The following is a 26,199-nucleotide window of genomic DNA, read 5'->3' on the forward strand; positions in this document are numbered from 1 at the left end:
CTGGCGAAACAACTACTACCCAAACGTTGTATTAAATTCGATCACAACCAGCTTTAACTGAACAACATTTTGCGATATGTTAGGTCATGAGTCAATGCGTGGTATAGTCTCACACAAATACGTGCATTTCAAGTTGTGTAAATCTAAACTAAAGAGAAGTGAAGTTTCGGTAATACTGTTAAACTAGCGTGATACTCTTGTGTCAATATGTTGATCTGATCTATAATTGGCCACGAATGTTGGAAAAGCATTGCGAGTTATTACTCTTTAAAGCCCCTGCAGAATCAGAACAACCTAAATCTATTTCAGAATCCGCAACACTTTATCAACGATAAAAGCGGGATTTGTGACATAGTTTTTATCGAAATGGCGTCGTCGAAGTGGCAGATAAATTTTGACTCGTGACACATTGATGTCGCCAGTGCTTTTAAACCGCGAGCAAATCGAGGAAATATACAGTTCTTATTTCTATAGTCCTGTAGATGGACCAGCGATCGTGCTGAAGGAGTATGCATGCATTTTGTTCCAATCAAGCAGTGCCTTGTGCTGTGTAAAGAGCATTATGTATTCTTGATCTTACACTATCAGGAAGTAGCCCAATCTTATATTTCTTCCTACCGGGAAGTTGTATCGCGAACAATGCTTTGAACAAGGGTGCTGAAAGCAACTTTCGGAACGTACAGCGACTTGGGAGTGAGATATTTCGCATTGCGAATGGGCGGATAGTGCGTAGTACTAGATAATTCGCAGACATACGACCACATAACTGTTCAAATGTTGAAGGGCATACAGCAGGAAGCATGTTGTTCGTATGTTAGAGAAGGATCGGCTTTAGTACTGGAACAGACGTATTGATAAAATGAGCTTACGTGCTTATCGGATTTTTACGTCAAATACATGTATGCGCTTGTCAATCCTTGAGCCCCAGAATACAGGATAATTTCGATTTCGAATCAGTGATATATTATGCCCCTCCCTAAGTGTGACACAAAACCACCAAAGCGGTCGTGAATTCATTTTAATCAATAATTTCTCTTTACACTATGTAACAGATATTTGTAGCATGTATATTCTTGATCTCGCATTCATCCTGCTGTGCATATCGCTATGGTACCGAGGAGAAACGAGCGCTGCCGGTAAGTGATTGCTTTATTGGATGGAAGAGGAAATGCTTACGATTTTGGAATTAGTGAAACAACAATGGCACACGTGGCGGATTCGGGCACAGTTTTGTCGCATTCATATTGCTCATCACATTTTTGGTAGACTCCATTGGTCATGTTCAAAGACCATAAATATGCGGGGACACCATATTTATTTACAAAATATTTCTCTTCCCACTAGCTTTACCTTATATATTCTTAAATTTGTATATAGGCTGTTCGCATCCGCTGCAGGCTTGTGATCGTCCAAAACCATATTAGAGGCCGATATAGTTTCAGATGGAATTGAAGGGCATATTCAAATCGTGGGCCAGAAACTTTGCTTATATGTATATTCTGTATATATCGCTGATTTAATGTGCGTGCCAAACTGATGGAACGGTACAGAAGGATTTATTTGTCGAGCACTTCCGTGGCTAACAACGTTATGAACATAGTCAGTAATACATGTAGACTGGGGGTGTTCGAAAATAACCTTTTTTCTCAAATCGCACTGGCTACTTGACAAATTGTTAGGTTACCTACTTTTAGCCTACACACCAAATTTGGCCCAATTCCAACCAGTAGCCGCATTGCTACAGGGGAAGAGAGTTACGATTTATTATATAAAAGTAAACAACAATTTTTTTTTGTTCACCCCATGAAAGTGTTAGGTTTTCTATAGAAACAATGTTCATTTTTTTTTTATCGTGGTGACCTTGGTCATCCATATATTTATTTCTTATATCAAAATTTCAGTACAATAAAGTCGAGTTAAATTTGCATAAACACAAAAAGGGTGTAAATTCAATTTCTTTCCTTTGGATCCTTCGTCGTCATCGTCCAGCGTCATCATCCAGCATCGTTCATTCTCATCATCGTCGTCACCCGTTCTCGTCATTCCTCCTTCGTCCCGTTGCTCCATCTTGGTCCGGATGTAAAAATTTCTATTCTTTTTTTTGTTTTATTTATTATTTTCAACGCCATCGTTCTTCACCAATTTCGTCCGTTTTCGATGTAATCGTTCTTCGCGTCTTGATATTGCTTCCATTTCAATATCGTTGATTTAAAGATCGATACCATCAGTATGTCATTCTGACTTCTTCTTTTTTTGGTGTATATAATTTCTTCCTTCCTTGGAGTCCATTCCAATCTTTCTTTAATAACATTGAAGACCTGTTGCGTAATATCGCATGTGGTGAATACATGCGTGATTGTGTCTTCTTTTGTTTTGCAGAATTTGCAGTTAGTTAATTCTCTTCTCCCATTTATCTTTCTCCCCATGTTTCTTTGATCTTTTTGCTTGCCAAAAATATATCCGTTATTGCACAGTCGGTAGTTGATAATCTTTTCTTTGTTAGTAAGTTTTGATTTTGATCCTCTCTTAGAACCTTGTATAGCGTTCCAATTTTTAACCATGGTATCGTCTATTTTCTTTTCATATGTCCTATTCAATTCTGTATATAGCTCCTTAAAATTTGTGTCTTTCCATTGCTCTGTGTTCCATTTCAATCTTCTGTTCATCGCTACTAGTTTCTTCCAGTTCTCGTCTGGGTTTCCCTTATGTGGCATACTATTATCGTATATTCCTGGGTTTATTTCTTTTATCTTCGAGCCCAGTTGGTATGCCGCGTATTGATGCCAGAACTCTCCCGGTTCTTCGATACGCGATAGGGCCTTTATCTTAATCATGTCGCACGTTTGAGCAATGGTTTTGGGAAATGGGACTGCGAGTCCTCCCTCACATTTCCTTTTAATGAGGATTTTCCTCGAGATCGTTTCGATCTTTTCGGGATAGTATATGAAGTCGAAGAATTCCTTCTCTATTCTTTTTAATACTCTATCGTGAGGCTGATGTATTCTTGCCGTGTATAGTATTTGCGTTGCCGCCATACTTTTCAAGATTTGCACTTTACCCAGCCATGTAAGCCTTCGCGTTTTGTACAGATTTAAAATTTTTATTATTTTCTCTGTTTTTTCTTTCCAACATTGTTCACCAAATTTGGTTCAATTTCAAACAGTGGAATAGAAGTTATTGCCGTCGAAATATTTGGCATAGAATAAAATAGTATTTACGGTGGGCACCACTATAATAAATGATGAAAGAATTGGTCACCGTAAATACTATTTTATTCATAAACCAAAATTTTTGACGACAATAACTCCGCTTCCACTGGTTGGAATTGAACCAAATTTGGTGAACATCGTTTCTATACACAACCTAACACTTTCATGGGTTGAACAGAAAATTTTCAAATCATTTGGTAGTTATTGTTATATAATAAATAGAAACGTTTTTCTCCTGTAGCAATTCGGCTACTGGCTGGAATTGAACCAAATTTGGTGTGTAGGCTTAAATTAGGTAACCTAACAACTTTATCAAGTAGCCAGTACGATTGGAGAAAAAAGTCATTTGTGAACACCAATAATGTAGACTTGTAGAGCTGGGAGGCACTGTGACAATTAATAAAAGCTACACTTATAGTCGTAGCGCTCAGCTCGCGCAGTGCTGCCCACTTATGTGAAAGGATTTGGTAGGTATCGATATTGGATATACGACTATGTGTGGACTCTGACGATTAATTCCTACGAGAGCTCTCAATTCCGTTATAGGGTTATAGGGCTATGTACAATACACTGACCATTAATTCTCACGGGATCTCTCAATTGCGTGACATATTTACTAGGGATGGTGTGAACCTCTGAAAGGTTCAGGTTCCTGTGAAGGCGAACCTTTATTAAGGTTCTGTGTGAACGCGAACGTGAAACTCATGACGTAACGTGACGTCATATTGCTAATCCCTACCCTACATTTCAGTGTAGCGATATATTAATGTACAACAGGATACCGCGGGCCACATTATGACCCATGCTAAAGCACATACTGACTTTTTAAACGTTGCCTAATGTATCAACTGGTGCAATCAAATGCTATATTAATGCCATAAAATTAATATCTTCCGTCGCTTTGCCAACAATTTTGACGAGGACTTGCAAGGAACGTAAGCTTACGCCTTGGCCTAGGCTAGACCGGAATATGTATTCGGCGTCTGAGTATTGCTACATTGATATCGAGCAGTGTCTAAAATTAGTTTCTGTACTTGCTACCGATATTATCCTCGTTTAGTGTTGACGTGTAGATTTTTTTAATACTGCCAGCGCCATGCATTTACAATGGCACGCAGCCAATGATGTTGTAATATATGAAAAATGTTCCCAGTGCACAACCTACCAAGGTTCATTTGTGAACGTGAAGCCCTAAAGTTCTAAGGTTCACACACGGAACGTGAATGTGAACCCCACGCTCGCGAATTTAGAGGTTCACGTTAACAAACGAACCTTGGTAGGTTCTGCACTGTTAAACTTTTTCATATCTTACAATTTTCCCCATCATTATAACATCGTTGGTTGATATTCTTTGCATTTCAACTGCGGGCCACTCTATGCATGGCGCTGGCAGCATAATAAATCAACACGAAATGAGCATGCATCATGACAATCTCAAAGATTTTACTTGCTTTGTAGCAAAAGTTTTCTCGAAATATCCAGTTTTTCGTTTGTGAATGCTTAGGGACTCTACTGTGAGCTTGACACGAAATCACACAACATGGAGACAGACTTGTACAAACTAAATATTTAGTTAGTTGATGATGAACTAACTAATAGTTTTTTGAGTAGTTCTATAGTTGTAGTTCTGGTTGCTGATTTTGAAAATTGAGTAGTTGTAGTTATAGTTATATTTGCGGATTGTAAAAATTTAGTAATTCTAGTTGTAGTCCTAATTCTAGTCGCACATTTGAAAAAAATATTAGTTGCCGAACAACTAGAAAACATGTGTCGTGGTTTTGGGCGAATTGAGATTCCGGTGTTCTATTGAATGATGTTTGTGCAGCCATTGCTAGCTGGCTTTTTGGGGTCGGAATCTGTCCCATTTCAAACTCGGAACCCCGTTCTTTTGAAATGGCGATTCAGCGTCTGATATTGCCGATAAAATAAAAATTAATGTGTTGAATAGGAGAATGAAATCAAGTTCTGTACGGTTCTAAACCTCGGATTCGGGAACCCCTATACGTCACAGATGGACAACTATTTTCTGAGAATGACAGGCAGAAGATACGTTGGCGAGTTAAGTCAAAGGTTTGCGCTATCTTTGATGGTGTAATAATTTCTAAATTGAAAGCAATGAATTATGTGGTTAACGCAAACTTCTGTGTGGATGTGTTGCTATTAGGCAACTGATTACACACTCTCCTCAATATCAATGTGGTAGCAATACTCGGACGCCGAATTCATTGTCCGGTCTGGTCTGGACCGTTGAGGCGTAGGCTTTTATCCCATGCAATAGGGTCCATCAAACCACTAGGTGTCGCCAGACTTTAGGTGGTAACCACCTTTGTTACGTATGCGGTTGCCGTATTCAGAAACCTGTAGGGTACTTTCTCGATTGTGTAAGGGTATTTTATATGGAAAAAATGGCTACAACATATTCTCCGGGGACCGTGAACTCGCTATAAAATGAACCAAAACTTCGGAAAGCTTCTACGGAGGGAAATAAGGCCGATTTGATAACTAGGTGAGAATGTGAAATTGTCAACTAAATGTCGGCTACCAGCTCAGCACCAGAAGTTTTTGAAGTTTTAGTTCGTATTATAGCGAGCTCACGGTCCACGTAGAATATGTTATAGCCATTATTTCCATATAAAATACCCTTACACAATCGAGAAAGTAACCTACAGGTTTCTGATAACGGCGACCGCGTACGTAACAACGGCGGTTACTAGGGATGGTGCGAACCTCTGAAAGGTTCAGGTTCGTGTGAACGTGAACCTTTTTGAAAGGTTCTGTGTGAACACGAACGTGAACCTCATGACGTCACGTGACGTCATATTGGTAATTTCAACCCCATATTTCAATTAGGTGATTGCCTATATTAATCTACTGTACACGATACCGAGCGACGACTCGGGGCCACATAATAGCTCAGTACTTAAGTACATATTGACGTTTGAAACGTCGCCAAATGTATGAACTGGGGCAATCAAATGATATAATAATCCCATAAAATCAGTATCTTGCGTCGCTTTGCCAACAATTTCGACCTGATTGGACAATGTGTTCGGCGTCTGAGTATTGTCACATGGATATTGAGCAGAGTGTAAAATGGGTTTTTATACTTGCTACCGATTAACAAGTTATACAGCAGTATAGCCAACACCCCAGTCGCACGGATTTGGTTTTTATGATACAGTATACATATGTAGTCCAAGATTGGCCCGATGACCCCGTACGCCGGGTAGAATTTTACATCAGAAGACGATATCAATCTCATTGATTGATTGAATAAGGATCATTTGCTGACAAAATACAGTGTACTTCGCTCTTGATGTCATGTGATTGCGGGTCAAGCTCACAGCACAGAGACACTAAATATGCACAAACGGAATGCTGGATATTTCGAGCAAACTTTTGTAACAATACAAGTAAATTTTTGAGATTGTCAGAGGCATGCTCGTTTAGTTTTGAATGTTTATGCTGCCAGCTCCATGCATAGAGTGGCCTGCAGTTGAAAGTCAATAAATTTGAACCAAAGATGTTATGATGAAGTGAAAATTGCAATATATGAAAAAGGTTCACAGTGCAGAACCTACCAAGGTTCTGTTGTGAACGCGAACCTCAAATTTTCCGAGGTTCACACACAGAACGCGAACGTGAACCTCACGTTCACACCATCCCTAGCGGTTACCACCTAAAGTCTGGCGACACCTAGTGGTTTGATGGACCCTATTCCTCGTCGAAATTGTTGGCAAAGCGACGGAAGATATTGATTTTATGAGATTAATATATAATTTTATTGCTTCAGATGATATATTTGGTGACGGTTAAAAAGTATATGGTTCAGCATTGTGGCATAATGTGGCCCGAGTTGTCGCTATGTATCGCGTACGTTATTGTATCACTTCACTGAAATGTATAGGGTTGGAATTAGCAATATGACGTCACGTGACGCCATGAGGTTCACGTTCGCGTTCACACAGAACCTTTCAAAAAGGTTCGTATTCACACGAACCTGAACCTTTCAGAGGTTCACACCATCCCTATTAAGTTCACACCATCCCTAATATTTAATATGAAGTATTGTAAATAGCACTGTATTTCGATTCTTGTAAATCCATACGTGACATAATGACCAGTGAATAGTTGAACACATATCATTTAGAAACCTGCCGAGCGGTCCCAGATGAGAACATACGGGGATATACCGGGTTCCCAGCCGTTAATATCAAATTTTCGAGTGCAGTGCAAAGCATTTTTACCAAAACGCATATGAGAGATCTATCAGCCGGTCCCGGAATCAACATATCTGTAAGTTGAATCGGTACATTGCTGCTCGTAGCATATAAGCCTCATCGTATATAACATTGTTGAATGTTGTTTGTCACAGTGCAAAGTTACGGATCTAGAGTCTGGGACGGTCGTAAGTCGTACTGTGTTCACACGATATCATTTTTTTGATATGGTTACTAAGCTTCCAGTCGCGTATGTCGCCAAAGTTGTTACTTCTAACGCAAATTACACCGTTGCGTGTACTTCTTCAGTCAATGCTACCACGAAGAAAGTGAGTTTTTTCTCGGAGTAGTGTAACATCGGCTTGCGCCGCATTCACCACACTAATTCCCAACTTTACACTTTCATCACTCGTTTATACCATACACTGATATTACCAGCACCACAAAAAGGTGGTATAGAGGCGGTATGGTACGCCCCGACGCATAAAGGTTGTCTGACAAATCCTGAGAACCCAAGTGGGTGGTATTAAGAGTCGGCGGCTCAGGGATCATAAAGGGATTATTGAATCGGCCTGATGTAACATGAACTGAGACCAGGGGTGGGCAAACAACGGCCCGCGGGTCGAATGCGACTCGAAACACCGTTTGTGCAGCCCGTGCAAGCCTCATTTTCTCATTTCACAGACGCAAGTCACGCAAACAAAACCACTTCTTCAAAGTGTCTCTGCATTGTTACTTGAAGCATATTTAAGCTATGTTTGTTCATATTATCCTTTTCATTGGCGTTTTCTTAAGTCCAAAAATCAAAAATTAGAGAAATTGATATTTATTCAAAATTTGGGACATTTCACGAAAAATTTTGGTATTCTGGTAATCAGTTTGGAATGTAAAACACAATACATGAAAATTTTTAGCCAATTAAAACTTTTACAAAATTATGTTACATGGTGATAATCTTGTACCTTACAAAGGTATAGTTTCTTTTCATCGTACATTCTTTCAAACTCGATACTAATGAGATGCGCAAACTTTATTATCATGATGCTGATACGGGGTGCGCTAATACAACAGTTATAGGGCCTACAGCAGGATTCTAATCGATTGAAAATGATCAATTACTCTGTACTCGTATATTCCTTCCGGGGATTTCTTTGTTATCAAGATGCAAAAAGAAATTAGAATATCACTACATAGCGCGGTACTCCATTACTAGAAACTGCTAACTATCAATTTCAGAACGAATCGAATGACGGGATTTGCGTCTCCTACACGGTGGTTGTCACCGTCGAGGATTTTACTGCAAGAGATTGTTTCGCTACTCCGGTTACGCTGCGTCGTGATGAAGTTAAGATCACGGTAGGAGAAATTACCAGCATATTCTGCAAAGGTATTTATCCTGTAACTCAGTGGTTCCCAACCTTTTTCCTCCCCTGTACCATTTCGAGGTTTATGCTCAGCTCGCGTACCACCTACGTAAGTTTCGCGCGCCGAAGGCGGTCAAAAATGTTTCCACCATGTTGAGCTGCCAAAGGCAGCGAAAAAAACTGCCCATTTTAATGCGCATTATATGATTTCTGTAGTGCGGGGGTCACCAACCTTTTTGCCATTCACGACCACATTCGACCACTCGTGTGGCTTACGGCCGCATTCCAGTACATAGTCGTAGTGAACTAGGCAGACGCCAAATGCCCATGTTAGAATGTCTTTGTCCATTTCTGGTGAACTCTGGGCCAATCTATTCAATCAAGTAGGCTTGCTACACGCACCGAAATCGCGAGTGGCCACTGCGGTCAAGTTACCGGACTGCACATTGTCGCGCGAAGCGCTAAAACATTTTCAGATTTTTCGAGGAATTTCGTGATTAATATTGGTAGTTTTAGATATTACTATCAAACATTTATCCTTTCTCAGCCGATGGATGTGATCAGATTCACCGGTAAAGTTGTTAGAGGAGGTGTTTTTGAAAATTGAGGGCGAGTTATAAATGATGATGCATTTTCGGTTGGGTCGATTGTTATTATAGTCACTTTGTTTCATGCTGTTATTTCTTGACCTCTCATCAGGATTGTGGTTATATAGTGAGGAGTACACGATTCCGAGTTGGCATTTATATATGGGGCGCATCATTTTCCTCTGCTGTTCGCGTCTGTAATGTGGGGCTCTAATTGCAAAGGGGCCTACTATATTAAAATCGAAAAATGGAGTAACATTGAATCGCGCGCATGGCGAAGGAAATTTCAAGAATAATTAAAATCTGTCAAGAAATCAGGAGTCAATTCGTAAATTCAAATTACAGTTCACGGCCGCCAATACATACTAATTCAACTACGTGTCCACGGCCGCACAAATGTCCTTCTACGGCCGCGGGTTGGCCACCCCAGCTGTAGTGGATCTATTTGGAATTCTTGTGGTCAAATATATTAAAAGGGAATTTGGTTAAGTAAGAATTCCAATGCTTTAGGACTATAGATCTCTTCCCCGTAGGCCGTCATTAGTGCGATTGCCCTTACCCACAACGACGACCTTATCGTGACGACGATAGCTTTAAAATACTCAATCAACCCCACCTGAACTAATAACTCCCGTCGGTCGAAAAAAACACACGGAATCTACTCGCGTACCACCTGGAAGACCTTCGCGTACCACTAGTGGTACGCGTACCATAGGTTGGGAACCACTGCTGTAACTGCATCTCGTCCGTGCATCGACAAAAAATGTTCTTTGATTTATCTACAGTGCCCGACTCGTTGGATAAAGATGGATTTGCAATCACATGGTTTCGATACACCAACGATAGTGGGTGTACGAAAATGTCTGGACGTGGAGATTTAAGGAGTTCTGGAGAGAAGGTACCGGAGTTAATGATTTTCACTACTGAATATGTATGCGGTCGTGAATGATTTTTAACACCGATTATATTTATTTCGAAACTATTATGATACTATCACGTGATGACATCGTTTTGTCACCACATCATGTTTCTGTTATTGGAGATTACGCGTATATTTTACGCTGAAAAAATATTAGGTTCAAACAAAATCCCACATCAAAAGAAGATACTCAGAAATCAATTCCCTTGACCAGGAATACCAAGATATATATAGTAGTTCATTTTTATCTGACTTCATTCTACTTAATTTGCACACTGCTGGTCGAATTACTGTATAGAGTAAGACAACTATCTTTTCGATTCCAGCAATCGCTTTTAAACGGGACGTTGCCAATTTCGAAACAATGACACATCGCGTCTGGTCTCACAGCTGACACTCTATTTAAACTCTAGTTAGGAATACCCAAACACGTAGCTGCATAAGGTATTATATTTGAATACTGACGAGTGTGCTAGGAATATGGGAATTTCAAGTAAATTCCCTCGCAACAACTGTGTCGTGACGACTTTCTAAACTGACAAACACTAATCCGATACGGCTTCTCTACATCATGTATCAATTTTCTATAACAGTAATGCCGTGCGGTTCACTAGCTTATTTTGTCCCAGCTAGAGATAAAATCCCCGGATTTTCGAGATGCTGGCACATACGTTTGCATGGCGACTTACAATGAAACAAAGATGGCTCTGTTGAAGGCGAACGTATGCATTCGACGTGAGTTTGGTTCGAAGTTATTTCTATCTCTATTTTCAGCTAGTCACCGACTTGACGTATATCTCTTGATGTGCCTCTGACTCTCTGTTTAGTGAGTACATTTGTGCTGTCGGACAAGAATGCTTTCGACAGTTCTACTGTTTACGGCAACACAGTGACAGGAAAATCTTTCACCTAATTCTCTAAATCATGCAGTGGATGGTCAAAGTATGATCAGCGTTGATATTCAATTAAAAGAATCGCATATAGATGTAGTGGCTCGCATGGATCCTGATTAGCAGAGTTCTTTCGAAATATGTCGCCGTCATTACGCTACCTTTTGACGTGTCTGATTTGAAATAAGGGCTCTATATTATTACTATTATTGACATATTACAGTGGTGCTTCTCGCCCTTTCCAGGCTATGTGCACCACGACACTGATTTTTGTAACGTTCATTTTTCTTGGTCTTTGGTAATGTTGGGGACGACTTCTTCAATCTTTCGCTCATTCAGTTGTCAGTCTCTCTCGCACCCATGCGTCCCCGTCGTGGTCTTTGCTGCCGACGTTAAGCTCGGCTCACTTTCGGTCTGGGCTTTTGCAATGCACTGCAACCGCAGTGAGGTCGGCGATGAGGAGCCCAGAGAAACCTCCGACACATAGCAGTTGGTCCGAACCGGGATTCACTGGATGCGATCGTCTGAAATGACATGCTGAATATTAGGATCACATAATTTATACGGGAAACTCCACTTATTTGTCGTTCGAGAAGTCACATGCCCATGAAATAGTAAGCACTAATAGCCCTATGTATATGCGTTTACGTCTCGATTTACATCGCATCTCTGAATTTGTTATTAATTCGTACCAGATAAACTTTTACATGATGACGAGATAAAACCACGATGCAGCATACCGAAAGTCTCCATTAACGAAGACGTAAAAGTAATCTGCACCATTTCGATTTCCATATCGAAAAGCCCGCCAGGGCAATTTTATTGGTATAAGGTGGGTACCATCCCAACGCAACAACATTATTCCAATACCACCGCAAACAAACTACATTTTAGGTTACAGCGGATGGCAAAGATACCGAGATCTGCAATAAATCCTACACAGCCGACGCCACAAGAATGGAATGTTCCGCGTATGATAATACCGATATTCCTGATATCGCCGGTTCCACGAGCTCCGCTCATTTTATGACTTATATGTGCAGCTGAAACACTGATACTTAAATCTGTGTATCATGAATGGTGTGTCTATAATCTATTAGAGTAAATCTAACGCTTGCGATTAAACTTCAGAACAAATGGTATGTTTCTCATCAGTATTAGTTTTTGGTTAAATCCATACTAATTATATCTCCTAGCGCTGCTGTGTATAGTAGTATACCCATCTGTGTTAGCATTGATTAGGTTTTCATAACATGCTATGACCTTGATGCCACAGATGGCTCGCTATTTTAATTACTATCAAGCATTTAACGGCAATATACTTTAAGAATTAATCAATCACGATATATTCCCCCATAATATTACTACAACAATTGATCACTGAACTGCCTAATGTTCTTGATGCGTGCATTCCGAGTAACATCCTACTTCTTTAACAGTGTCACGAGTTTGCCTGAAGATCCTTGCTATTACTCAAAACCATCTGATGACGCAGCAAAGGACATCAGAAATGTCACTCTGATACTGAGGTGATATATTCTTCTAATTTGATTTCAACTTCCGTGCATACAATATAACCGCAGATAAACGTAAATTCAAAGATGTAACATTTACCGTTCTATGATTCAGAAACGTTAAAGAGTCTGATTTCGGTCTTTATCGCCTTGATTACTTTCCTTGGCACTTGGATGGCGGAAACGTCATTGCAAACGTTACTCTCGAGAGAAATTACGAGCCGACATGGATGGCGCGCGCCGAAAACATTGCGTTGGTTGTATTACTGTCGGTTTCGATGGTAGTGATCGCCATACTTGTGTTTCTGAAGAGAATCGAGCTTCTGTGGTTACATAAAAAATACTTCGGATCACCGGAAAATGGTTGTAAATACATTATTATATTTGGTGAATAGAGGATTGTTACTGTCGCATTTTCGTTTCTCAGTTGGCGTTAACCAGTACACAGCCACATTTTTGTATCATTACGATTTGGAAAACTACAACGACCACCTGGAAATGCGAAGGACGAAATCTTTAGTGGAGAGCATGCATGAACTATTAGGAAAAATTGGCGGAACAGTATACGATGAGAATCAGAATATACCCTTACGACAAGGTAATCAAAAGTTTACCCTTTGTATACGAACAAATTGTATCTCATTTGGTTATTTTAGGTAAAGCGGAGAATGTCATGGAAGCACATAATCAGTCTCAAAGAATTTTGATTTTTCTGTCCCCGACCTTTCTCAGAGATCACTGGAGTCGTTATGTCATATATTCAGTAAGTGTAACTTGTATTGAGGTTATTGAGCAGCGGTTTCTTACCGCGGCTCCGTGGTGACGAGGAGATATGCGGTGATTACTTCATAAATGTAGTCGATTGCAATCACGATTACGATTACAGGAAAATCTCGAAGTAGTCGATTCCGATTACGGTTTACAATGTAAAAGTAATCACTAGCGCAAGTTTTTGCAACTTTTGCAACTTTTTTTTACAGCTTCCGACAGCTTCGTAGATACTCAGAATCTATGTACTATGGTGGTTTAAGCTGTTCGGAGGGTTTTAACAGTGCAACTTTTCTCTATTTTTCATAACCAATTTTTACTGCAACTTTTATCAAATATTCCGTAGAAACGTAATGGAGTGATTTAAAAACATATTATAAACTATTTCTGTATGGTTCTACTCTCTTCGATTTGCATAGGAAATATTTATACGATGGGTTAGCTGCATCTCACTGCTATCTATGACACAATGGAGAGAAGTTTGTAACACGAGAAATTGTAATTGATTGTGAGCCTCACAGCTCAATAGTGCCCTCTCTGGGGAGATGTTTCCCCTCATGTCTTAATAGACACTTGTTGAAGATTAGTCGCTTGGTGCTGGTAATAAGTTTTTGTCAGTGATTCAAATTAGCCAAGATTAGGGGTATAAGGGATTCGATTATTGTATTGTTTGGTGCATCATTGAGATAATTGTGATTTTTCATTTAAATTATAAGTTTAGCCTAGAGAGTTAACTGTTGTTAACCGATTTGTAACCGCTGCCTTGAAGTTGACGTGGACTTTCATTTGATAAATTTGTGATCCTATTTCTGTAATTGCTTGAATTAATTTGACCGTGTCTCAGGGGTAGGCTCGGATAATAGGACGCATAGAAACTAGGTACTGGTTGGAATCGAGTTAGCAAACTACTCGATTAGTCTAAGTTGATACAGCCAAGTCTCTAATCTCCAAATATAACGTACTATCGTAACTAGGCTACGATCAAAAGTACGTTACATTAAGTTAACAACACTACTCGTTTGTGGTTAAGAGCTTCTTATTAGCTTTATACCGTATTGTTGCAGTTATATAGTGTCTGCAAAATTGATTGCCCCAATACTTATAAGTCTTCAAATTGAGTACCGGTATTCCATTCGTTCCTGCCTAATTAGTGTAGTGTTCACGTCGACTGAAAGGCATAGTTTACAACTGAGGTTTCAGCGGCACTCAAAGGGCTAGATTGTAGTTTGACTAGTCATGGCGATGAAGGAATCTGTTGCTAAGAAGGAATTGGAAGAAGCGCTCGCTTGTTTGAGAGAACAATATAAATTCATTGAAGAAAAGATGTTGAATCCTGATGAGACCCTGCAAATGTACTGTAAGGAACTGGAACGTACGTTTGAAAAATATGTTACAGTCCAACGATTGTATACTATGGGAATGCAGGATGATATTGTTAAGACAACCCACATCAAGGATTATGAAGGAGAGCTTCGGTATTATCAAGAATTTCAATACAAACTTCAAGAATGCTGTAACAGGTGTATCAAGGCCTCTTTGCCACCACCAATAATCGGTCGTTCATCTATTCGATCAGGTACCTCACATTCTATCAAGAGCATTAACAGTGAACGTTCGAGGCGTATTAAAGCCATAGCTTGGAGAGAAAAGGCTCGTTTGATGTTGAAGCAGCAAGTGGAAAGGGAGTCTCTGGAAGATGAGCGTATACTGGTAGAACGCAAATTGGCTCGCCAAAAAAATGCTCACGAATATGAATTAGCCTGTGCTGAAGTTGAGGCTTGGGAAATAGGTGACGAAAGGATTGACATTCTTGAAACTGCGTCTCATCAAAATCCCAAAGAACAGGATCAATATAATTTTATTTAAACCATACAGAGTCTGGTACGATCAAGAAGAGACGAGCAAGGTTCATCGTTGCCAAGGAAAGAAGGTGCAGGGCAGATGGACAACAGATTGTTGTATGCAGCTCATGTTGAGACACAGAAATGCCTCAAAGAGGACAGTATTTTGCAAGAGCAGGGTTTCGAATACCCAGGATGCAACATAAGTCAAAAAGTAGGCTTAGAATCTCAGAAGCCATTGATTCATCCTAAAATAATCAGGCACAATCAAAGTGTCACCAGAAAAAATGAAAATCGTATTGATTTAATGGAAATTGCTACAGCTTTGCGGAACGCTTCTGATTTACCAAAATTAGAACTATTGACGTTCGATGGTTCACCAAAGGAGTATACAAGATTCATTCGAAACTTTGAGAAAAATATCGAAAGCAGGGTTTCAGATGGTTATACACGATTGACGTATCTGTTACAATACTGTAAAGGAGTTGCTAAAGACTCGATTCTACACTGTGCATCCTTCATAGATGGAAATGTAGGCTATAAAACAGCGAAGCACATACTACAAGCTATATATGGTGGGACTTTCACTATCGGCCGTCAATTTATGGAAGAATTGAATGCCAACCCTAATTTAGAACAAGAGGATAACGAAGGATTAATAATCTTTTCAAGGAAATTACAGCAATGTTATATAACACTGAAGAATTTGGATCAATCCTCAGAATTGGAAAATTTCGACAATTTGGCAAAAATTGCGTCAAAGTTACCACCAAACTTGTTGAATAACTGGATCAAATTATCAGCCATGAAAGAAAAGCAAAATGTTGCACCGTCCTTCAACGATCTGGTTGATTTGGTGTCCGATGCAGTGGAATGCTCAAATTCAAGCATGGCCAAGGTGATAAGTTCTATACATAAAGATCGATCCACACAAACGGGATCCGGTACAATAAACAAATGTTACGCTAATGCCATAACTACCAAATGTAGAAAGATTGGTAATGAGGCCGATGTTGATTCTAACGGGATTGGAAGAGTATGTCCGGACTGTGCAGGCAGTCACTCGCTAAAAAACTGCTCTACCTTTTCAAGTAAAGACCCAGAGGATAAATATGAACTTGTTAAAAGCAGTAACATTTGTGCAAATTGCCTTGTACCGGGCCATATTGCAAAGCGCTGTAAATGGCCGAGTGCTTGTAATGTGAAGGGTTGCAATGCAGGAAAACATCATACCCTGATGCATCGAAAGGAAACCGATATTGCTGGTAAAGAATGTGTTCAACGGTCTATTGTTAGTTCACAATCAGTTGCTTCATCAACCCTTGAAATCAGAGTATATTTGAATGTCGTTCCAGTGAGAGTTAGTTGTCAGACCGGCATAACTCTTGAAGTTTGGGCCTTTTTGGATCCGGGAAGTAGCAATTGTTTTTGCACTAAAACTTCTGCCAATACTCGTAAAATCTCCTACTCTTCAATGACAATACATGGGACAAAGACTCAAACTGGAGAGTTTGTTGATTTGAGTATCGAATCACTGGAAGGTAGCAGTCGAGTTAATCTGAAGCAAGTGCTGTCAATTGATAAAATATCTGCTTCAGCTAACAAATATAAGGGAAATCCTGATATCGAACGCTACCCTCATTTGAGTGGGATTGAATTTCCTAATCTTCCAGGTGATGAAGTTCATTTATTAATTGGTTCTAATGTAAGTGAATCATTGTGGATTAAAGAAGCAAGGGAAGGTCGTTCGGGGGAACCTGTTGCACAAAAATCGCTATGGGGTTGGAGTTTAATTGGACTGAAGTTGGAGACCTCAAATGATTCGGTAATCAACGTTACCAATTTCATTCAAGTTCAAGATGTTGTGACGAAGCAAATTGATCAGACATGGCATTCAGACTTGGGAGATAAAATCTCAACGCCACAATCTGTCTTGTCAAATGAAGATTGTTATGCACCGAATAGTGCAAAGGGTGGCATAAGCTCAGTGGGTGTTGATCCACCAGTTGCAGAGAAGCGACTGCCTCGCCTGTACAGTACACTGTCTAAAGACTGTGTATCGAAGGAAATATACTACAAGAGAAAGGAGAAATCCATTGACAAAGGATTGGCTTGTATTTTGTTTGAGCAGGAAGTCAATTCACCTGCGGTTCCAGATGAACTGAACTGTACGCAGCCGCAGCCTATTGTCACAGGCGCAATTCAGGGAACCCAAGATCCACTAGATAATTTAACTTTGTCGTCGTATTTGTGGATGCTATGTTTTGCAAATGAGATGAAAGACAAAGAAGGCACATATCTGAAGCCTATCTCAGCTTTCAGCGATATCAGAGTACATCGATTACTTAAGGACCAAGTGCTTCTAAACGTCGTAGTTCAATTGGGACGGTTATGTCTTTTGGAACACCTCATTTATCGGTGGTTTAATCAATGCGTGCAAATTCATGTATAAACGCATTTGCACATAGTATGGTTCACTGTAGTAGATTCAATTCTGGTATTTTCAATGTGATGATTTTGTATGCATACGACCTGCAGTGCATTATGCGCAGTAATGAAGCTCTGATCTAGTGTGTCACTGGCGGGTATTTTGAGATTATGATTTGATCCGCTCAGCAGATGCCTATACTCTGCCACCACACAATGTCTTTCAAAGCCTCCGGCGTAGGCTTTGCTTCAAATTGGTTGATAGTGAAGTTTGTATAGCTTATAAGTCAAGCTGCTATTTGAGGTGTTTTCTCGTTGTTTTCTACTGTGTAATTTTCGATGTATTCAATGTGATTCCTACATCTGTGGGGGGGAATGTAACACGAGAAATTGTAATTGATTGTGAGCCTCACAGCTCAATAGTGCCCTCTCTGGGGAGATGTTTCCCCTCATGTCTTTATAGACACTTGTTGAAGATTAGTCGCTTGGTGCTGGTAATAAGTTTTTGTCAGTGATTCAAATTAGCCAAGATTAGGGGTATAAGGGATTCGATTATTGTATTGTTTAGTGCATCATTGAGATAATTGTGATTATTCATTTAGATTATAAGTTTAGCCTAGAGAGTTAACTGTTGTTAACCGATTTGTAACCGCTGCCTTGAAGTTGACGTGGACTTTCATTTGATAAATTTGTGATCCTATTTCTGTAATTGCTTGAATTACTTTGACCGTGTCTCAGGGGTAGGCTCGGATAATAGGACGCATAGAAACTAGGTAGTGGTTGGAATCGAGTTAGCAAACTACTCGATCAGTCTAAGTTGATACAGCCAAGTCTCTAATCGAGCCAAATATAACGTAGCCTACTATCGTAACTAGGCTACGATCAAAAGTACGTTACAAAGTTCAACTCCCCCTGCCAAGCACGACGGTGCCCGAATAATATGTAAATAGATCGCTTTATTAATTCTGTCGTTTAAATTTGAAATAGTTTCCCATTTCACGAACGCCCAGGCGAGACCGCAGAAAATTATATTTTCACTGCGTCCCCTTCTTCAGGCTATTGATTTTTTTAAAGTCGCCAAGAGTAAGTTTTTTTGTTATGCCGTGGGTCAAGTTTGCGGACCTATGGGGTTTGGGGTGTGTTATTCTATTTGTTTCAGGGGGAGGGGGTTATCGCTATGCCGTTTGGATTTTTTGGGGAAATTCACGCATTGCATAATTTTCTTGCTGTGTGCCGGGAAAAAAACGTAAGACCGTTAAATGACGAAGTAACAAATTCGACAGCTTTGCAAGAACTAGGTTATTTAACGGAGCCTTTCGAGTATCTCATACCCTAATAATTCGACAAAATTAGAAATGCAACTTTTTACTGCAACTTTTGTTAAAGTTAAATGCAACTTTTTTATGATTGTAGTGCAACAAAAACTTGCCCTAGTAATCACGATTACTCACGATTCCAGTGATTTCGGTACTTAGAACCTGAGCCTTCAACACATTGGGAGGCGATACACCAGTCGCCCAACTTCATCGCTGAGGATTTCTTGCCCAGCGTTTTTAATTATAGCTACAACCCATGCTAAGATTGCTAACACGGTATATAAGCGAAAGGCTGTGACGGTAATTGCGAAATAACGATTGGTGCCCGTTTCAAGAATGGGAATAAGAAGAAATACTCTCAAAATTCAAAATTCTGCCATAACGTAAAATGTTTCTCGTAGCTGAGCAATGAGCATACGTGTGCCTATTGCCGACAATTTACTTGATGCAGTAATTAAGAGCAGCCGTTACGATTAACAGCAAAGAACAGATCGGCTGTGATTTATATCAGAAGTAGATGGTTTTTATTACTTAGATGTGGAAGCCGTCCTGTTTGATTTGACGAGTAGGCAATAGCAAATCTTTGTCCGGCGTAGATAATCCTCTCCAAGCCTAAACGTTCCCACTGCGTTTAACTAAGAATTACGGTACTAAACATCAGTAACTCCGTTACCATTTGAAACTATAGTACAGTGTACTAGTGATTACTATTCTCCTACGATGTAGTGGTGTCTGCTCAGGTGTGTATTGATAAATCTGACAAACGACATGGCAGTAGTTCTTAAAATCGTACGACTATACATCGAATATATGTTTCCAAAATAGTTGTTGATTACTATTGGGAACAGTTGCGCTAATTTGCAATCGAGAACCCCAACTTTTGGCTGAAGGATAACAATAGAAATATACCACGATTCACATCACACTAGTCATTGAATCAGTGACATGCGGTCAGGGGCGGCAAGCAGGATGATCAAAAGAAAGTTGTGGAAACTTTCAATGATTGCATTGGTCCATGGACAGTGGACACATATGAGCAATGAGCATGCGACATGATAGCATGCGACAATTGGGCATACGACGTACTTGAGCATGTGGGTAGAATTGCGGTTAGGGCCCGGTATGGCTTGGATTGAGGATTGCGTTAGGGCTAGGTTTGGGGTTAGGATATATAAGGGTTGCTTTCGGGGTTATGATGGGGGTGAGGGTAAGTTTTGGGGTTGTGAAAAGCATGCTAACCTGCCGTTTTTCCATGTTTCGCATGCTCATATGTCGGGCAACCGATTGTATTACAAACATACCAATAAATTTAATTACGAATTTTGAAGATTTTAACACCCAAAATAACGGAACGGCATATTTATTGTTTAACTAAAGCGCGAATGGAGAAGGGAGGTATAATGGGTGAGGTAAAGCCGCGTTCAGTCTCACCTGTGATAGTGTTATTCATCATAAACAGCTCATAGAATTCAGAATGATTGGAATTAATCGAACGCCATTTTCGCACTGATTCCTAAAATCCCATACTATGCATGCCCCTATTGACGTAACTAGGTATTTTCAATCCATACTTTCCTTCAATGGTAGATATTATATGTAGTAGCTTCTTACATAGCCTGCGTTTGAACAGTGATAATGTGAAAAGTAAAGTCAACTGAATGATCTACCCATTTGCCTTTATACATTTGCATCACTCTTATCGACGAGCAAAGCTAATAGGCCTACTTGTGATGTAACAATAAAGAGTGGAGTTCGAAAACTCGAAGTTTCTTCTATCAATAACCTGATATAATATCGCACTATTACTTGTTCGGGGATGGTCAGTTTGTGTTATAGTCATATCGTAGTAGAAACTAATCGTTATTTTACAAAGGAATCGATAAAATTTGTGAAATAGTCGATTACGATTACGATGACTGCGTATTTTCCGAATGTAATCGATTTCGTTCACGATTACTAATCACGATTACCCCATGTCTGGTGACGAGTCGACACAATATAAATACCATAATTATATAATTGCTGAGTCGCGGGGCGTATAGGGAAGGAATCAGCTGTTAATCGTGCATGACTCCGTTTCAAGAACATATTGCGGTGGTCATTAACCTTTTATAATAGTAGTAGCCCATTTACATTATGAAAACGGGCGTCGGCCCATCTCTCAACGTTTTGTTCTAATTATTGAATGAATCGAGTCTTTTTGATCTGATAATATCAATTTATGGCATTTTACGTCAGGGGTGTCAAACTCAAATCATGTCGGGGGACATATTCGAAAACCCTTTGTTCGCTTCCGGACCGGACCAGTCAAATGATTCCAAAATATTACTTCCCAATCCACACCCTCGTTTTCTACTGGAATGCTATATTAGCAGAATAGTCGAATCATATGGGCTTTATTCTAGCAATAAATTTATTTGCAAACAATGGAATTGGGAAAATGATGGTGATTGGTAGATCAAATACGGTTGTAAACGGCTAAAACAGTGACTCTAATGACGTTGTTGGTATATTTCTATCCTCTCTTTTTTTTATTCGTAATGCGACGCCAACCTTGCGTATGCGTTGCGAGGAATACAAGTGATTTAACTGTAAACGCGGACATTGTAATTTCCTCAATTATTTTCAAATCACCATTCGGCTCTCCGTGGAGGTCGGGGACCTTTTGATTCAGAAGTTAAGCAGTCGTGTGACCACATATATCTTAATAATATTATTTGAGTTACTATTATACTAACCATGTAACTTACACACCATGGTTTCGCATCATGAGGTTTTCGCCTCTGTAAATAACTAATTTTGAGCCATATTTACAGAAAACTGTGGACTTCGAATGTGCATTTTGATACCATCTCCTAATTATAGGTGTCAATGTCACGGGGGCGACTAGTGAAAACTCAACACTGTCGTCGGGCCGTCGGATGTTCGACATTTGTTGCATTGAAGGATTATTAACGTGAAAATATTTCTTACCATATATATACACTTTCGTTAGAAATGGTGCTGCATAATTTCAGCATTTTCCTTTTCTCATAATTACTACATAGGCTGTATGAAATAATCTGGCAAGCTGCATTTTTTACATCCCTGTTTTACGTATTAGTGACATACGCCTTGTAAAATTTCATTGCGGCAGATTGGCATTGCGTTATTTGATATGCGAATTTCGGCATTTTTTAATACAATACCGATAAACTAAAAATTCTCCGAATATGACTCGCGAGCAGTATTTTCCCGTAGCCATCAGTGATGAAAATGTCGTTTTGTTCCGCCATAAGCCAGTGTTGGGATGACTCGAGTCTGACTTTATCGTATGACTTGACTTAACTCGGGTCACTTTGCAAAAATGACTTGACTTGACTTGACTCGGCGCTTCAGAAATGTGGATTGGCTCGTGACTCGGAGCAAACTTTATGAGTCAATTTCAAGTCATCAAGTAAACGGTGCCGATTAAATCTCTGTATCCTATTAATGTTCGGATTGTTCTCGATGCACCGGTGTGACTTGTGAGAGCGACCGGTCATTCACTGATGCACCTTTCACTAATCCTCCATTGTAACATCACAGATAAATTGACCGAAAACGAAATGATAACAGCTTTACTAGCGGCAGATTAATCTAATAGCAAAGTATTTATGTTTCTTAGACGGCTCAGCGCTTACATCGCACAGTGCACACCTTAACCAACCCTCTTGTATGGTGTGAGTCGAACGAATATAGTTTACGCGTTTATATTCCCACAGATGTATAGATGGGTAGTGTATTGTACAAATAATAATTGGTTTCAACTTCCTGACGCTTCGTATTCGATCCTATATTTTGACTCGTGTATTTTATTAGCAGCTCCTACGTGTGCGTGAACGATACTACGCCTTTTTGAATGTATATTCAACTTTATTCTCGTTATTTGAATCAATCTATATGACCAATCAATCTGCCTTTCACACATGCAGCAAAATGTAGCGACTATGAATCATCACTCATACTTCAAAAATTCAATTTGACTTGAATTGTGACTTGACTAGTGACTTGATTTGACTTGACTCGACTTGACTCGAGTCATCTCAAAAAAACAAGTGACTTGACTTGACTCGAGTCATCTTCGAAAATCGATTGACTTGACTTGACTCGTGTCAAAATGTGCAAGGACTCGAGATGACTCGTGACTCGAAGGTAGGGACTTGATCCTAACACTGCCATAAGCACGCCCCGATACAGATAGATAGAAGTCAGTTAAGATAACTATGTTCTCTCGCATTCAGGCAATTGAATCAGCAATTCGAGAAGGAAAGAAAATCATCGTCATTACTATGAAAGATACTAAACGCTCTATCAAAGAGCTGGACGACGGGCCAAGGACAGCGTTACAAATTGTTATGAAGGTACATGAACAATTATCACGTTAATTTCAATTTATCGCCGGTATGGTGAAGGACAGATTTAACAGTTCTTGGGGGAACTATTCTAGGTACCGTGTATGGATGTATCCTAAAGGGGAGGAGCAATGACGCTTTTGCTCGCAGAAACTTTCGACTTGAGCACTGAAACGTCATGTGGTTTAATACGTTACAATGGATCTGTGCCCTTCCAATGTCATTGTTAAAAATATGTCCTGCCTTTTTTCCCAATTACCCAAAACTTTAAATTACCCTGCTAATGCGCTTATATCTCTGGAAAACGTATGAACCCCAATTTTGATCTGGTCGTGTGGCATAGAGTAATAGCGTCGGCATTTGAAGTTCCGCCATGGGTGCTTTATCGTATGGGTGTGTATTGCAACGACGATACCACCCCCATTAGACCTGCATGGGGAAATTCAGTATTTCGTAATATTTTATAATTTGACAGTGTCTTGAACTCGTTACAGAGAAACTTCACAATACATTGGAACGGAACGATCCCGCTCGATGGTAAATTTCGCCGACATCTAGAGTACGCTCTACCCAAGCTTGCTATACGTAACAAGACCCTCACTCCATACCTCAGATAGGCAGTGAGAAGACACTGCAATATTGTCATGAAAAGGCAGACAATCTCGATATTAAATGAAAACCTGTATTACATTTGTAAGATTTATTTTTATATGTTTGATAATTGCATCTCGCCTCACTATCTTTCTGGAACTTCCAGACGCAAATATAGTCAAATAAACGACTGTGATATTCAATATGCAATAGATTCGCATCTTGCGTAGTGTGCGTTTGTTCTGAACAGAAGATTCACAAAGCTTGTTTCGACAAGAGGCATATTAAACCGCATCATTACCAATATACAGTTTGCATCACTGTAATGTAATTCGTTCTATCAGCTGCAAACTCTCGTAGTAGGCTTTAATGTGCTGATTCTTTTCGTGCGAGCACAATGCACAAGGAAATTGGTAACGGTTTTGCTGACAAATAGGATTTCTGTTAAATTATTCACTGACAAATAACAGAGGGTGCTTTTGAAACGCGCAACGAATATTTCATCGCTTTTTTGTGGTAAGCTCTATGGTATGATAGCATTTTGTTCAGCGTGCACTATTATCAACAACATGATGTCTATCGCGACGAGTAGGCTAGTTCTTTGAATGTATTTTCCGAAAAACGCAAATTACTGCTATTTTCCGCAACCAAAACAAATTATTCAATAAGATGAGATTTAATCATCATTTTGAAAGTGATACCATCACTTGAAACAACAAGTCGGTACAAAAATCTCTCTCCTTTAATTTTATACCTGTTTCATCACGTTTTGAGCTCGGGCCGCAAGATCTGAGATTACCGTTATTACGATTGTCCATAAGAAGGCAGTGATGTCGGACCAACACGGGGAATAGTTCAGTCTATATTCTTAGGCAGGGGTGATGAGCGACGTGCGCGTGCTGTTGGTTTTTATACTCCTGATCAACGGTAACTCTAATTTGTCAGGAGTCTGCGTGGACTCACCAACTCACTGCTCGGTCCCTCGGACAACAGTGCGAGGGAACATTACTCCTGATGCGATCCCGATTCTGAATGTGGGATTTCTCATTTTACTGTCATTCAAACATTTTATCAATAACAACATCTATCTAAAAATTCCTTCCATGCGGCAAGCATGTGAAGTGAGACCTCCGCCGGTAATCTTTATGATGATCTCTCATGGCAACACCAGACTTATACGAGAATACGGAAAGTGTACGTATCAAATGCGAATTTCACATACTTTGACAATTTTAAGGCAGTTCTGGTGCTCTGACAGTATTAATAATTGCATTTTGGAATCAGTGCGACAACAGCATTCGATAAATACTAGTTATTATAAATTATAAGCTTGCTTGTTCACTTGCCCTAACCGCACCTCACTGCGATTGTGGTACTGTTCCGCCTATTGTGAGAACTGACAGGCCAATACTACTTAAACCAGTCCCGTTGCTTTGTTTTGCGGTCATTTTATCACATATTTCGTTTCCGGAACCCAAAATACTGGTGACAGTTTGAATCGGTCGATAACCAAATCAATAAATTGCGGGCTGGAGACCGATAGCTACTCCAGATTCACTGCTCAATTGTCCTTTAACCTATCAAGTCATTGCTAAAGCCGACTTGGTGACGTTCTATAACAAGACGAGATTCTAGATTTAGGAAATACGGCATGGTCCTAGCGACTAGCGACCATAAAAGTAGAACACCGATAGATGGTGAGAGTTGTCAAGAAAGCTACTCAAGTAGGAGTAAAAGCAGTGACGCAAAAATCTACTGAAGACGAGTAGAAGTAATACTTTTAAAAACAACCTGAAGCTACTTCATGAAATTGTTTAATTGGCTGGCTTTAACTATACGCAAGTAAGTAAGTTAGTAGTAGTGAAAATACTCATACGTTCTCATGGAATGTCAAATGCTGCATTATGATCCATGCCGAGCCTGCGGAGAGCTTTTATTCATATTGATGCATCCCGGAAAGGATAAAGTTTCGACTGCATCATGGGATGTAAATGATAGTTTTGCTATGGAAAAGCGATTCTGTTATTTTGTTTGTTTCTGAAAATGTTATGGCATGGCGCCCTTCCCCAGAGTTTAGTTAGATAAAGAGCAATAAGTAGAAATTATATGGGATACGGTGTGTATGCGATTAGCATACGTTAATATGACGGATCATAAAATGTCATGTAACGTAACTTTAT

General features: G+C 39.7%; 1 protein-coding gene across 3 annotated transcripts; it reads left to right on the top strand.

The window, feature by feature from the left end:
• Nucleotides 1-509: 509 nt before the first annotated feature.
• LOC145441449 (uncharacterized) lies at nucleotides 510-24,249 on the top strand. 3 transcript variants are annotated; one of them, XM_080319314.1, is made up of 14 exons: nucleotides 510-1,136; nucleotides 7,360-7,505; nucleotides 7,585-7,758; nucleotides 8,666-8,816; nucleotides 10,166-10,278; nucleotides 10,929-11,034; nucleotides 11,885-12,021; nucleotides 12,084-12,160; nucleotides 12,629-12,718; nucleotides 12,819-13,066; nucleotides 13,131-13,301; nucleotides 13,360-13,466; nucleotides 23,318-23,437; nucleotides 23,923-24,249. In XM_080319314.1, the coding sequence occupies exons 1-14, from the start codon at nucleotides 1,064-1,066 to the stop codon at nucleotides 24,043-24,045; spliced, it is 1,836 nt and encodes a 611-aa protein (XP_080175440.1). In that variant the 5' UTR covers nucleotides 510-1,063; the 3' UTR covers nucleotides 24,046-24,249. The 3 variants fall into 3 exon arrangements, with proteins under 3 accessions (XP_080175440.1, XP_080175441.1, XP_080175442.1); XM_080319315.1 differs by having other exon boundaries at nucleotides 7,585-7,617; XM_080319316.1 differs by lacking the exon at nucleotides 7,585-7,758 and having other exon boundaries at nucleotides 512-1,136.
• The last annotated feature ends 1,950 nt before the right edge of the window (nucleotides 24,250-26,199 follow it).

This window comes from Botryllus schlosseri, chromosome 6 (genome assembly GCF_051294905.1).
Source record: "Botryllus schlosseri isolate E-star chromosome 6, Bs_hap1, whole genome shotgun sequence".
Classification (NCBI taxonomy): Eukaryota; Metazoa; Chordata; class Ascidiacea; order Stolidobranchia; family Styelidae; genus Botryllus; species Botryllus schlosseri.